At 41.5% G+C, this 14659-nt stretch overlaps 1 protein-coding gene across 2 annotated transcripts in view; it reads right to left on the bottom strand.

Moving 5' to 3' along the window:
* The window catches only part of NBN (nibrin), a 28820-nt gene extending 14928 nt beyond the window's left edge, over positions 1-13892 (bottom strand). Inside the window, exons 1-7 of one of the 2 annotated variants that reach the window (XM_052787071.1) lie at positions 13815-13892; positions 12029-12162; positions 9029-9174; positions 7466-7625; positions 6959-7062; positions 2247-2364; positions 1760-1950 (exon numbers count right to left, since the gene is read on the bottom strand). In XM_052787071.1, coding sequence (XP_052643031.1) covers positions 1760-1950; positions 2247-2364; positions 6959-7062; positions 7466-7625; positions 9029-9174; positions 12029-12162; positions 13815-13845 — 884 coding nt within the window. In that variant the 5' untranslated portion in view covers positions 13846-13892. Of the gene's footprint in view, positions 1-1759; positions 1951-2246; positions 2365-6958; positions 7063-7465; positions 7626-9028; positions 9175-12028; positions 12163-13814 lie in introns of those variants that run through there. The other variant, XM_052787072.1, reaches the window with a different exon arrangement.
* Between the last annotated feature and the right edge of the window lie 767 nt (positions 13893-14659).

Consider the following 14659-nt stretch of genomic DNA (forward strand, 5'->3'; position numbering starts at 1 on the left):
TCTACCTCTGATTCAAAAATGTGTGTGAATGGAAAAGTGACTTGAAAGATTTGAGCACTTCTTACAAGTCTGTTAGGCACACACCCCCCCCTCTCCTCTACTACAGCCATGAGAAGAACTTGAATACAGTTTTCTCTATTTAGGAGGAAAATTCAGGGGAACTAGGTTTATATATCAGGTTAAGGATTAGGATTTTGCTTTCTTTCACTGTTTTAATCAAATGGCATCATGAAAATCCTAACATCTATAAAATACGCAGTCTGCCCTCTCAAACAAAACCTACCACCACAGCAAATACTGATTTTCATTAAACAGAAGCTGCTCTTCAGAAACATTGTATGCAAATAATCAGACAGCAATGAACCACATGACCTCAAGGTGCCATCTCATCTGTTTTCTGTGAAATAAATACATATATTTATTGAAAAATCATAGATGATCTATTTTCCATTCTCAGAATATATTAATTTTTAACTTATTTTAAACAGTGGAAGAAAAAACACTTGCTGTCTGTAATTTCAAAGCAGCTTCATTATAATAAATTTTTGTAGAATTGGATCCTCCAAAAAAGAAAAAGAAAAAAAAAAAAGAAAAATGTCATGCTTTAAGCCCAGCCAGCAACAAAGCACCACAAAGTTGCTCGCTCACTCCTCACTGCCCCCGGTGGGATGAGGAGGAGAAAATATGAAGAAAAGCTTGCAGGTCGAGACAAGGACAGGGAGGGATCACTTGCCACTTATTGTCACAGCCAAAAAACAGACTCAACTTGGGAAAAAACCAAAATCAATTTAATTTACTACTAATCAAATCAAAACAAGGATGCTGAGAAGTAAAACCAAATCTTAAAACACCTTCCTCCCACCCCTCCCTTCTTCCCAGGCTTCACTTCACTCCCAAATTCTCTACCTCCTCCCCTCCAGAGGCACAGGGGGACGGGGAATGGGGGTTGGGGTCAGTTCATCACACGCTGTCTCTGCCGCTCCTTCCTCCTCAGGGGGAGGACTCCTCACACTCTTCCCCTGCTCCAGCGTGGGGTCCCTCCCACAGGAGACAGTCCTTCACAAACTTCTCCAACGTGGGTCCTTTCCACAGGCTGATCTTCAGTCACAGGCTGCTCCAGCACAGGCTTTCCCATGGAAACACGGCCATCTTCGGGGGCATCCAACTGCTCCGGCGTGGGCTCTTCCCCAGGCTGCAGGTGGGCATCTGCTCCCCCACTCCCCTCCATGGGCTGGGGGGGACAGCCTGCCGTCTCACCACGGGCTGCAGGGGCATCCCCTCCTGCGGCGCACCTCCTCCCCTCCTTCCTCACTGACCTCGGTGTCTGCAGAGGGGTTCCTCTCACATTCCAATCCCCTACTCACTGCCAGTTCCCCTTCTTAAATCTGTTCTCCCAGAGGCGCTACCACTCTCGCTGATGGGCTCGGCCTGGGCCAGAGGCGGGTCCGACTTGGAGCCGGGGGAGCTTCTAGCAGCTTCTCACAGCAGCCAGCCCTGCGGCACCTTCCCCGCTACCAAAACCCCACCAAACCCGAAACAAAAAATAAAACAAAAACCTCATCAAATTGTCACAGAACTGCCAAGTCCTTTCCTTCCTGCTTCAAGAACTTTTAGTTACTATGCTAAATACTTAAAACAATGAAGAAAATGCCCTCTTTATAAGCATCCCACTGCTTAAATATGTACACAAACACCGTGACTAAACCTCTGCAGAAATTCTGAAATTAGCCTACTGCTGTACAAGAGAACAATGCTGTACCTTTGCAAGACAGTCAGAATGGAATCAGTCCAGTTTCTCATGGAGTCAGATCCTGTGATCTGAGAGTTCGTCAACCCCACATCAACAACACAAACTTCGGGAGAAACTAGTAAAGATGTTTCCTTTCTTCCTTCTGTCATCAACTTTGCTTCCCCTCCTCCAAGAGTAACTGCTGGACCCAGTTTCTTGTGCTAAAAAGAGAATGCAAATAAAAAAAACCAAAAAAACCCCCTTAAAATACAGTCAGTTTAGAAGTATCAGCATAATGAACTATCAGCATAATGCTTATCACTGATGCACTAATGCAGATGCGATGTGTTCTGTTTCTCCCCCCCTATTTCACCTTGCTTAGGCCATTGTACTGTAAGACAATAAATACACAGAAATACTTCTTTCCTGATGAACCCAGAATGAGTGTGTATTCACAGAGAACAGAATCTGTGCTTAGCTACCCCTGCAACATTTTTGCAATGTAAAGCTTGATTACCTGCTTGGCAGTTAGAAATACAAAAGTCTTTCCACTGAATATTTTTTTCCTTTCATGATGCCCAGATAAATCCAGTTTTTCAGTGCCAATGGAAGGCTCATCAACTGGAGGATAAAAGCTGCAAGAACAGAAAATTAAAGTTAAAAAAATTCAGATTTACCTACCAGTACTGACTCATAGTCCTTTCCATTTCAGAGTAAAGCTCTGAAGTTAAAATACTGCATTGCTTTTAAAACTATTTATATAAATAGTTTTTTGAGGTTCTTAAGAAGAAAGAGAGCCTCTAATTTCTCGACATCTAAGGTAAGACCAACACTTTCTACTTCAGTAACTAAGAGGACAACACTTTTAGGAATGCATTCAACCTATCCACTTTAAGCATCTGCTGTACACATATCCACATTCTCCACTAACAATACTGACAAATGAGACTGCAATCTCATTCTGCACTTACTCTAGCAAATAGTAACCCCCCCCAAAATTACTCATCTTCCTTCCTCTAGCCTTCAGGTGGGGACAGCCATCCCTCCTTCTCTTCTATTGAATCAAGAAATTGTGTACCACCACACTAGATGACAACTCACTAATATGACAGAAAATAAGTACACTTTTCTTGCTGGTGGGATAGAGAACTGAACTGAACTGATTCTCCCTGCAGATGCTCAATTGTTTTGTCCAATACAAGAAAAGTTACCAGTTCAGCTGGGGAACAGATGAGGCAGAAGTGAAATTCTACCCTGAAGCTCTCATTTTTGTCACAGCCTGTGATCTCAGCTCCAGTTAATGATGGTATGCCCACATCATAAAAAGCCTCTAGAGTTAAGACAAGCATCTAACTGATAATTTCAGGATAGTATTTACAAGATCTTTGAGCCACATATCACTACTACAGCAGTTCTGACAGAACAAGGTGAAGGCACGTGCTAGAGAGAAGAGAAACTATAGGTCAATTTTAACCATACTATACTACATCTGTACCCAAACAGCAGTTTATGTAGGTACTCTGGCTGATCATAGAACTACTTATCTTTATTCTGACTGGTGATTATACATCCTTCTCACACTACTATGCAGGAAAAAAAAAAGTGCTGAAACACACTCCCAAAGTCTGGTTTAATAACACAATAAATTACATATATCCATGTATACATACATATACATGGATATGTTTTAAAATTTTTTTCTAATTTATCAAAGATGAGCTGATTCTAAGCAAGAAACATACTCCATGAAATGCTGAAATATTTAGGTTTCTGAAAAAAATGCACTATCTGTAAACATATAAACATTCTTCAAACACTGTGACTATTCACATACTTACAGCTGAACACAAGAATAAGCATGCGAATTTTCTACTGCATCCAAATATGTAATTCAATTATGATAGGCTAAAATGTACTATATAATTACAGATAATTTTAAATAATCTTTGTTCTTTTGTGTTCTTCAGGATCAATTCCTGAAGCTTTATGTACACAATGGAAATTAACCAGCCTAAAACCATCAGGTTTGGAAAAATGAGTATTGGATAAGTTTCAGCAACCTATACAAGTCTGTTTACAAAAATATTGTTGCATTGAATTTGAAATAGATATGATAAAGTCTACTAGTTGTAAGAAATAGGGTAACTCAGATATTAGTTACCAGGCCAGAAGACTTCTGATACTGAATCCCATAGTGACAGTTATTAACCTAATACAGGGGACAAAGTCATCTTTAAAGACCAAGGGATAAGTAAAAAGGGAGAAACAGAAGTTTCCATTACTTTGGAACGGGACTATAGTTTCTCTATAAATACATTTCAAACCTCTGTTTTTTAATTTCAGCAGGAAACTTCAACTGATCATCTCCTCCTCAAAGAAACCTTTGATTTTCCTTTGAAACTCTTATCCAGTGCTGATCTAAGCTTAAAAGGCAAGTCTTTTTCAGTCTTACGATTCTGAAGTGCTCCTTGTACACTCTCCCCATAAGATTTGCAGTTAACACCATTATCCAGAAAAGACCCTCTACAGTCTTGAATCTTTCAATAAATAGATTTTGATTCTTGATGAGTTTCTGTTAAAGGCTCACTTTCCTGCTTTTTTAAAGCCCTGCACTATTTACACTGGACTGCTGTAATAAAACATGTTATTTCATACAGGGCTGCATTTATGCAGCCATTAGTGAAATCTTCAGTTATTGTTCTTCCTTGGATAGGTTATCAGAGAGTAGCAGAGGTAATATACTTCACCATAAAAAGCCTCAAGTAAGAAGCCCCACATTCATATGCAAACTGCAGGTTTGCAATTCTGTGAAGTCTTAGTATAAACACAAAGAAGTTTTAATTTTTTTTTAATTTTAAGCTTTTATTTCTCTAAGATTTTGGGGGGATCAGATCTACAGTAGTAATCAAGATTTAATTAAGTGTCACCCTGTATTACCACATCAATATACCTTTCTTATTTCATATCCAAACTATTATTGCCCCAGGTTGTTTAGTGTCTTGCGGATGTACCAGCCCAGGTCAGCTCTAGCTACAGTGCACAATGTAGAGATTCCCTGTGAAAGTTAAAAGTATTTGGGGAAATTGAATGCAAACAGCTGCTAAGCAAATTTTCAATAACTTCCCACAAGCTACATCTTAAAAATATCACCTATTTAAAATACTGTAATTATTTTAAATATAGATCTGCGTATTACACCAGATGTCTCATTTAGCTTGATGCAGAACTCTCTCTTTGAAAGCTACATAATGGATGCATTACTACTGTCACTAACATTTAGTCAGCTCAATTCCTCTGAGGGTCTTAACAGATAGCAAAAATATTTAAGAAAGGGAAACATATCCATCTGGTTCTATTCTAGGGAGCACTTAACAGCTCAATTATACTGTCACTTCTATATTAAAGGACAGGACAACATGCACCCCAGTTTCAAGAGCCCAAGCCACTGTTTGCTTGTTACTGTAACAGACAGTAACAGCAGCCTTACAGCTAGATAACATTAGACCAAGCAAATTTCGGATTGCACAACCAATTGCTAGCTTTTGATGGTTTCTACTACTTGTACTTAAAAACCAAAAATCATCCAGAAAACCTTACGCCCAATATTTCAGAGAGGACTCTAAATAGTTTGTTTAGTTTCCTCACGTTCTTATAAAACAATGTAGAAGTATAAGTAGAAGGAAAAGTTACAGTTCATGAAGATTCCCCCTTTCTTCTAGAAATGAAGACCAGATGAGCTTTAAACCACTCACAGATGCCTGATTTGACATATTACATAAACCCCAACAAATGTAAAATCTAGTATCTAGAAACTAAAGAATATTTGCTACCAATTGCTCCAGATTGGCACCTGTATTGTTCTAACAAGATACAGTCACATTCTGTGAAATATATTTTACCACATAGCAAGCACAGCTTATTCCGAATCCTCTGCAGCTTTGCTTCCATTACCATGTGTGCACCACTGAGATTTGCTTAGCTGTCCTTTCCCCCCCACCTCCATTATTCAAACTATGCTACCAATAGTTAACAGCAGACCCACTAAAGAAAATAAATTAAATTGCTATGCCCTAACGCATATGTATGTATGTATATCCATACATATGTAAAACCAACAGTGACTTCTATTCTTCTTCACCACTGCTTTCCCCCAACTCCTATGTCTGGTGTCCAGCATCCACCTAGTTAAAACAATACATCCAGAAAAATCATGATGTCTTGAATGCATTTAAAGTAATTGCACAAATTTTTCTCCCTGTTAACTGACATTAAAAGTTCAACATGTTATTTTTCAAATGCCAAGGACTCTTACAATTTTCATTCATTACGTATTTCATTTCACAGTATCTTCCAAAGCGTGCAAAGAATAGAAGTGATAAAAAAGAAGTACCCATGCAGTTTACCTTTCAAAAATACACGATGGAAATTTCTCACCTACATAAATCATGTGTTCACATAAAAAAAAAAACCCAACCCAAAACCCAAAACCACAAAAAACCAAAACCCAAACAAAACACAACTGTCTCCCTTTTCAAGGTAGAAGTAGTAGCAATACAAGCTCAGATGAAATTCTCACATACAATAATGGGATTATTTTACTCTCTTCTACATAGAGAAAATAACCAAAAGGGCCATTCTGCAGTATGTGTTTATTCCAAAGTAAGAATTCCCTTTTCAAGTTAATTAACCATGAAAACAGTGAGCATTTTATTCTCATATAGTGACGACCAATGCATGTTAGTCTCACTTCATCTCCTAACAGATAATTAACCCCCCCTGCTATTTCAGGGAATTCAATGGTCAGGCTAACTCTGTTTTGACCAAAGTTTACAGTAAACTCAATAACAAACCGTGTACTGGGAAAACATGTCTACATAATGAAATAAGCTTGGTATAATTTCTTTCATAAAAATATAATTTTCTTTATTTAAATGTATTAACTACCAAAAGAGTGTAAATGTTGCTTCAAACATATCAACCAAACAAGTTCCTATTTAGAACCAATAGCATCTCTAAGCATATAGACAATTCCAAGGACTCATTTTATAACTCCAGGGATGAGAGCAAGAAAATTGTCTGAATATTAAAACGTGTGTCATATTAAGCATTCTTCCACAAATAAGGTTACGTAAATCACATATTCTGTCAAGTATGATCAGATAAGGGTGTAGTTATTTGATAATCTAACTCCCATAAATTTAATTGTGACATTGAAAACATGTTACTTACCTTTCATGATTTGGCAACTCTTGCCTGGACTGAATAGCTTTGATTAATTCAACAAAAAACTCTGGTTTTATAATTGGTCGACCACAAATCAAAGCACATATAGTCTGAAAAGACGGAAAATATGTATTTACTGTACGGAAGAAGTTCAGCTAGAATATGGTTCAACTGACATAAGCTTTTTAAGATCTTACAGGTGGAAAACGTCACACAAAAATAGAACAATACTGAATTTTGCTACTGAAAACCAGGATAGTTTTGCTTTTAATTGCTGTCTTGACCAAAGTTATGAAAATGTACAAGGCAACTGCTGAAAATCAGTAACAGTCTTCAAAACTGGCTTTTTTCATTTTCTTTCCCTCCAACTTCCCATCAAATACACCTCTTTCTAAACTTGGAAGAGTTGACTTTGTAGCTTTGTACAGGAAATCTTGAGCAGGTCTAGAATTTAATTTGCATTTGTGGGAAAACTGCAAAGCAATGCCATCAATATGCAAAAGCTCAACATACCTTAACAGTAACTTTTACCGATACCATTACAAGATGAGTACACTCTTTTGTCCATTCATTCACTACAAGACCTCCAAGCTGCTGGATGGCTTGATTTAAAGCAGTTTTCTGAGCAACATCTAAACATGAGGAACAGACAACCAAAGGTTCATACTCTACTCTGAAAAGAATAAGTAGAAGAGAATTGCTTTAGTTATTTCAGCCAATCATTATGATGAACAGAGCTGACTTTAACTATCATGTTTGTATCTCAGGGAAATTGGGGCGGGGGGGAGACGACAAAAAAAAAAACACCACCAAAACAAAACCACCCCATAACTCTTATCTAGATCAAAGACTGTGCTTTAAAATTTCCTGAAGAAATTAAATACTGATTTTTACTCAGAAAAATTGACAGCATTTTGACTTGATGTCTGAAATATTTCTAACAACTTTTGGGTCTTTCACAGACATCACATAGAATTAGTGCTTCAGGAATACTGTAAGGTGAGGGAATATCAGAAGAAATTGAACATGTGCTTCCAAAGGCAAAAGTATGCTCAACAGAAAAGTCCACAAAAAGAGATTAGTATTTAAAAAAATATAAGTGTTGTAGAATGCAAGTTCAAGTAACTTTTTTTCCTAACATTGCCATTACCCTTGACCATAAGCCTATTTATATTTGTAGGTCTTCTATATGGAATTACAGCATGTAAAATTCCATGATTTGATTTGGTTTAGTCTACAAAGCAGGAAGAAATTTAAATAATCTTTCTGGTACAACAGTCAAAATGTATCTGGTCTCACAGCATGATTTCTGTACCACATTTCAGGTATGTTGATACAAAATACCCAAAATAATTTATTACAATAAGCGGAGGAGAATGCCTTTTTTTTTTTAATTATATAATACCAGCAGCAGTGACAAAACAGTCAAATTTTAAGGAACAAAGCCAACTTCTGGTTGCTTTAATATTGATTTTAATGGTCATTAGTATTTGTTCTATCTACCTGCCACTTTACTTGAAGGAGTGCTTCACATATTCAAACAGATAGCACTGACTACCATGTTAAATTTGAAAAATTAGCAAATTGGGTTCACTAAAGACAATGCAGGCATACGTCACAGCAACAAGCATTCAATAGCTAGTGCTGCACAAAGCATCCTCCAGCTATCTCAGTTCTTTTCTCATTGCATTATCAACAGCTAACAAGGGCTCAGACAAGCTCTCTTCCCACCCTAAACTTTCCTCCCTTCTTTAGAGCCATTTATGTTTTAGGATTTTGTTCTTTGCCTAAGATAGCCTGAAAACACTCACTGTACATGATACACCTTCTAAAATGCCAATGCTTTACTACGAACAATTTTAATCTCTTAAGTGTCAAAATAAATTACATTATAAAAATATGTAATGGAAAACTATTGCAGAAGCAGGTATGGAACACAGGCAAAATATTACTCATCTCCTTTGCTTTCTAAAAACTCATCATTGCTGTATCGCTTGTCAAGTTGTATGATATGCAAAAACACTCTTTTCAAAAACTGCAGTTTTCTACCTGATATTTTATAAACAAAGCACTTACCTAAACTTGCTCTCAAAGACTCCAAAGTTGATTCTGTCACCAGACTGCAAAGACACTGAAGTGCCATTGAGTTTCGACCCATTGACAAAGGTACCATACTTAGATGTATCTGTTACTGTTAATGTAGGGACTGAGAGAGATTGGCTCTGAAAATAAACATTAAAAAGCCATTATAGTTTATCATAATGAGATAGTTTTATCAGAAATGGGTTACTACCATTATGGATCAAAGCAGTAGATAAGTAAGAAAAAGCCCACAAAATACCATACTAAATAAAGACCTTGGACAATGAGGCTGGCTATGTGTAATTATCCATCTTCTGGTTTTCACTGTGAAGGAATGAGAGTAAACATACATATTTTTAGCTTCAGAACTTTTGTGCTGCTTACACTCACTCTTTTTGGAGGCTGTGTAGGCAATCATTCACTGGCCCAAAGCCTCTGCTAGTGTGATTTACCAAGGCTCTGAGAGTTATTATTGCTGCTTTCACCTACTGTTCAGCCCTTGCATACGTGCCCAAGTCACTTTCCCTCACTTCCTTCCACAGGCACTGCTGATCTTCCACAAGCTGCAGGGCATAGTGACATCAGTCATGTCTTGAGAAGAGGTTAGACACTGTCATATTTCCCAAATGGTTCACCAGCCAATGAGAACACTGTCAGCCTGTTTTTATGAAACTTTTGTTACATAGTTATACAGGATTGCAGGATTAAAAGGACAAATAAATTTTATGTATTTAATTTCAAATTCTATATATGGTTACATTAATGAAATTCCTGCTGACTGGCTTCAAAATGTCCATAAACATTGCAACACATAAGTGATCATAGAATGGTTTGGTTTAGAAGGGACCTTAAAGATCATCTAGTTCCAATCCCCCTGCCATGGGCAGGGACACCTTCCACTAGAGCACGTTGCTCAAAGCCCCATCCAACCTGGCCTTGGACACTTCCAGGGATGGGCCAGCCACAACCTCTCTGGGCAACCTGTTCCAGTGCCTCACCACCCTCACAGTAATGAACTTCTTCCTCATATCTAAATCTACCCTCTTTCAGTTTAAAGCCATTACCCCTTGTCCTATCACTACACTCCCTTGTAAAAAGTCCCTCTCTGGCTTTCTTGTAGGCCCCCTTTAGGTACTGAAAGGCTGCTATAAGGTCTCCCCAGAGCCTCCTCCATGCTGAACAACCCCAGCTCTCTCAGCCTGTCTTCATAGGAGAGATGCTCCAGCCCCCTGATCATCTTCGTGGCCATCCTCTGGACCCGCACCTACAGGTTCATGTCCTTCTTACGTTGGGGGCCCCACAGCTGAATACAGTACTCCAGGTGAGGTCTCATGAGAGCAGAGCAGAGGGGCAGAATCACCTCCCTCTTGATGCAGCCCAGGACATGGTCAGCTTTCTGGGCCGCAGGCACACATTGCCAGCTCATGTCCAGCTTTTCATCCACCAGTACCCCCAAATCCTTCTCCGCAGGTCTGCTCTCAATCCACTCATCACCCAGCCTGTATTTGTGCTTGGGATTGCCCTGACCTATGTGCAGGACCTTGCACTTAGCCTTGTTGAACTTCATGAGGTTTGCATGGGCCCACCTCTCAAGGCTGTCAGGGTCCCTCTGGATGGCATCCCTTCCCTCCAGCACACTGACTGCACCACACAGCTTGGTGTCGTTGGCAGACTTGCTGAGGGTGCGCTCAATCCCACTGCCCATGCTGCTGACAAAGATGTTAAACAGCGCCGGTCCCAACATCAACCCCTGAGGAACGCCGCTCATCACTGCTCTCCACTTGGACATTGAGCCGTTGACCACAACTCTTTGAGTGCGACCATCCAGCTAATTCCTTATCCATCAAGTGGTCCATCTGTCAAGTCCATGTCTCTCCAATTTAGAGACAAGGATGTCATGCGGGACACTGTCAAATGCTTTGCACAAGTCCAGGTAGATGATGTCAGTAGCTCTTTCCTTATCCACCAGTGCTGCAACCCTGTTGTAGAAGGCCACCAAATTTGTCAGGCATGATTTGCCCTTAGTGAAGCCACGTTGGTTGTCACCAATCACCTCCTTATTTTCCATGTGCCTCACCATAGTTTCCAGGAGGATCCGCTCCATGATCTTGCTAGGAACAGAGGTGAGACTGACCGGCCTGTAGTTCCCCGGGTCTTCTTTTTTTCACTTTTTAAAAATGGGGGTTATGTTTCCCCTTTTCCAGTCAGTGGGAACTTCCCTGGACTGCCACGACTTCTCAAACATGACGGATAGTGGCTTAGCCACTTCACCCACCAGTTCCCTTAGGACCCACAGATGCATCTCATCAGGTCCCATGGACCTGTGCACCTTCAGGTTCCTCTCAGACCTCATCTTCTCCTACAGTGTGCAGTTCTTCATTCTCCCAGTCCCCGCCTTTGCCTTCTGTGTCTTAGGTGGTGTGGCTGGAGCACTTGTTGGTGAAGACTGAGGCAAAAGATGTGGTCAAGTACCTCAGCCTTCTCCATGTCCTGGGTAACCAGGCCTCCCATTTCTTTCCAGAGAAGGGCCCACATGATAGTAAATTGCTGCTTGCTAATTCTCCCTGGGACATTTTTATTTTCAGTCCCCTAAGCAAATACAGAATGAATGATGTGAAGTGAAACACAAACTAAGCCTGCAGTAAGATAACAGAAGCACTTTGCAGAAACAAGACCTAAAACTTGTCTATGTAATGAAATTTAACTGCATAATTTTCCTGCTATGATTATTTTAATACAAATTCCTAGCAAATCTTCGCTCTGGGATAAAAGCAAGCTTGGACCAGTAGAATTATGCCACTAAACTTCTCAACACAGGCAAGCAACCCTGAGAAAGTTAAAAAAAAAAAAGTCAGGATTAAGAAAAGACAGGTGATCAGTGGTTCTACTCCAAGCATAAAACACCAGTGAGAGCAAAATGAGAGTATGTATGGTCATGGCAGACTGAATTATCCACATAGCATATTGATAATGCAGTAAATGCTGGCTACTTACAGGGGTTGTTTCAGGACGATTTACTGTCAGAACTGCATGACTTCGACTGATGGACTGATCGTCCTGAATTAAAATTGCACAGTTTTTGCGTCCAACAACATATTCTGTACCACTTAAAAGCCGATATGGCTCTTCTGAAAATAAAGAAGAGACAGAAAAATATCAGTTTACAAAAACCTCCAAAATACCCAAAGCACTTAGGAAACATTCAGAAGTTTGTAGTATATCTGAAACTCAGCTTTGTCACACATCATTTATTAGGCTGACTAGAATTATGCATTTAGTTTATAGACAAAATCTCTTTCTTATTCTCTCCCTCGCTTTGTCCATTATAAAAAGGATACATTTTATAATAAACAAAGCAGTTACAAAAGTGGCAGCACACTTTTTTCAATGACAATATATTTTTACTAATACTCTGCTACTTCACTTATCTCTTGTATTACTTGTTGAAGACTGTTACACAGAGAAGGGAAGAAAAAAAAAAAAAAAGACTATGATGTAAGATAGCTTTTCCAAAACACAAGTTTTAAGGGTACATAATTTTTTGACGGTACATAATTTATTTACATAATTTATTAAGAGGTTCAGAGGAAAATGTCCTCCTAATGAATGTAAGGAGATCTGTAATGTAAATCAAACTGATAATAAGTTCAGTCTCTGACCTATGCTTTGGCTCATTCTTGGTATCTGTCATCTAGACCACATGGTGGCTTTTCAGTGAATGGCTTGACTACAACCAAAAGGTGTCTGTTACCTACTGGTCAACAGAACCAGAAACGTTTATTGATGAAAATGAATTAATAACTACAGATCAAATTCTAGTTATCAACGCTGGGCAAATAACTTTCCAAATATGAACTGCACAGAAACAATCATCCTGAACAACGATACCCGTGTTTTGGCTCTTGCTCAAGCGTTTTCCAGGCAGTAAGAGATAACTCACTTCATTTCAATAGGATTAGGTACCATTGCCAGTAGGAGATAAAACAAACATCCAAAATTCACTCCCAATGAATCAGGAAATAAAGAGCAGATGCAGTTGTAATAGGACTGCTTGTTATACAGAAGAGAAAACATTTAAGTCAAGAAGAAATTTGTATATTATATGATACCTATTATGAAAGTTATCAATGTATTAAAGCTCCTATGGATAAGGAAACTGATGAAGAAAGGTACAGCGGTAACTCAGTTTCAAAACTCTGCATCCAACAAACAGCGTGATGCCTTAAGTTCAACACTTGGTCCCTGAAACACCAACACAGCATTTCGACATCTTTTCTGAAAGGAGAGACTCCTGAGGTTGACTGCTGCCTCAGGTATTTTAAAGCAGCACCCTGCGACCTGCTTCACTGGCTGCAGCAGCACCTGAAGACATCCCACGTGGGCTGGCAAAGCGAAAAGCCGTATTAAATTTAACAGGGCCTGTGGTCTGCAGTGCTCAAGGGAAGAAACGGAGGCTCAGCCGCGGACGATGCCCAGAGCGACGAGGACTTGTGTCACCGCTGGTCCACACCGGACCAACGCAGCTTTGCCCGAGGAGCGCGGACAAGCAAGCCTGACTGAAGACCCCGGTGGAAGCCGAAACGCCGGCTCTCGCCGCCGGTACACCTCGGCAACCGAAGGGAACGGCCGGGCCGGCAGGTTCCGGCCTCCCGGGCCGCCGCGGGCCGCGAGCCCGAGGCCAGGCGCCGGGCCCAGCCCCCGCCCCGGGGACCGGCGGCGCAGACGCAGGCTGAGGCGGGGAACGGCGGGCGGACCGCGGTGCCCGGGGGCGCTCCCTCACCTTTTCCTGCGGCGGGCACCAGCTTCCACATCCTGCAGAGCGGCGAGGGGCGCCTCAGAGGGGGGGGCCTCAGCGCTGGGGCGGGGGGGGGGGGGGGGTGGCTCTGCCCGGGCGAGCCGGGGCAAGGCCGGGAAGGCAAGAGAAGAGAAGAAAAAAAACCCCGCTCGCTGCCGCCGCCGCCGCCGGGACCGCCACGTCCCTGCGAGACCCGTGCCAAGGCTGCGGCCGCGCGGTGGGAGGGGCGGGGAAGGGAAGGGAAGGGAAGGGAAGGGAAAGCCGAGAGCCGGCTACCGGGGGCGGGCGCAGGAGCAGGAGCCGGAGCCAGGGCAGCCGAGAGCCGGCACGCATGCGCAGGTGGAGGGGCGGTCTCCGCAGGCCCGGCCTTGGTGGGGGGGGTGTCCCTCGTCTTTCCCCAGCCCCATTTGGGGTTTCCCCCATTCCCCAGTTCGCGGCCCAGGGCCCCGTTTCAGCCCCCGGGAGCTGCCGGTCCCCCCCTTGCCCCGTGACAGCTTAGGCCGGAACTGACAGCCCCAGGCTGAACTGAGGGCCCCGGGGCAGGGTGCAGGTGGCCGCCCCAGGCGAGGCTGGGCAAGGCCGGCAAGGCCTGAGGAGCACCCCCCAGCCCGGCAGTTGTGTCCCTCTGTTCTACCCTTCATAGTGCGCTAATATCCCTGACAAAATGCATTGCGTGCGGAACAGGAAATACTACAGATTCATGTCTTAACTGACAGCAACTTTTGGATGAAAAGAAGAAATAAACTTACTAGAATTAGTAAAAGAAAAAATGCTTGGGAGTTTAAAGGCCATTTGGCCAGTTACCAAAGCCTTGCTACTCTGTTACACTG

The sequence above is a fragment of the Harpia harpyja genome, chromosome 5 (assembly GCF_026419915.1).
Source record: "Harpia harpyja isolate bHarHar1 chromosome 5, bHarHar1 primary haplotype, whole genome shotgun sequence".
NCBI lineage: Eukaryota > Metazoa > Chordata > Aves > Accipitriformes > Accipitridae > Harpia > Harpia harpyja.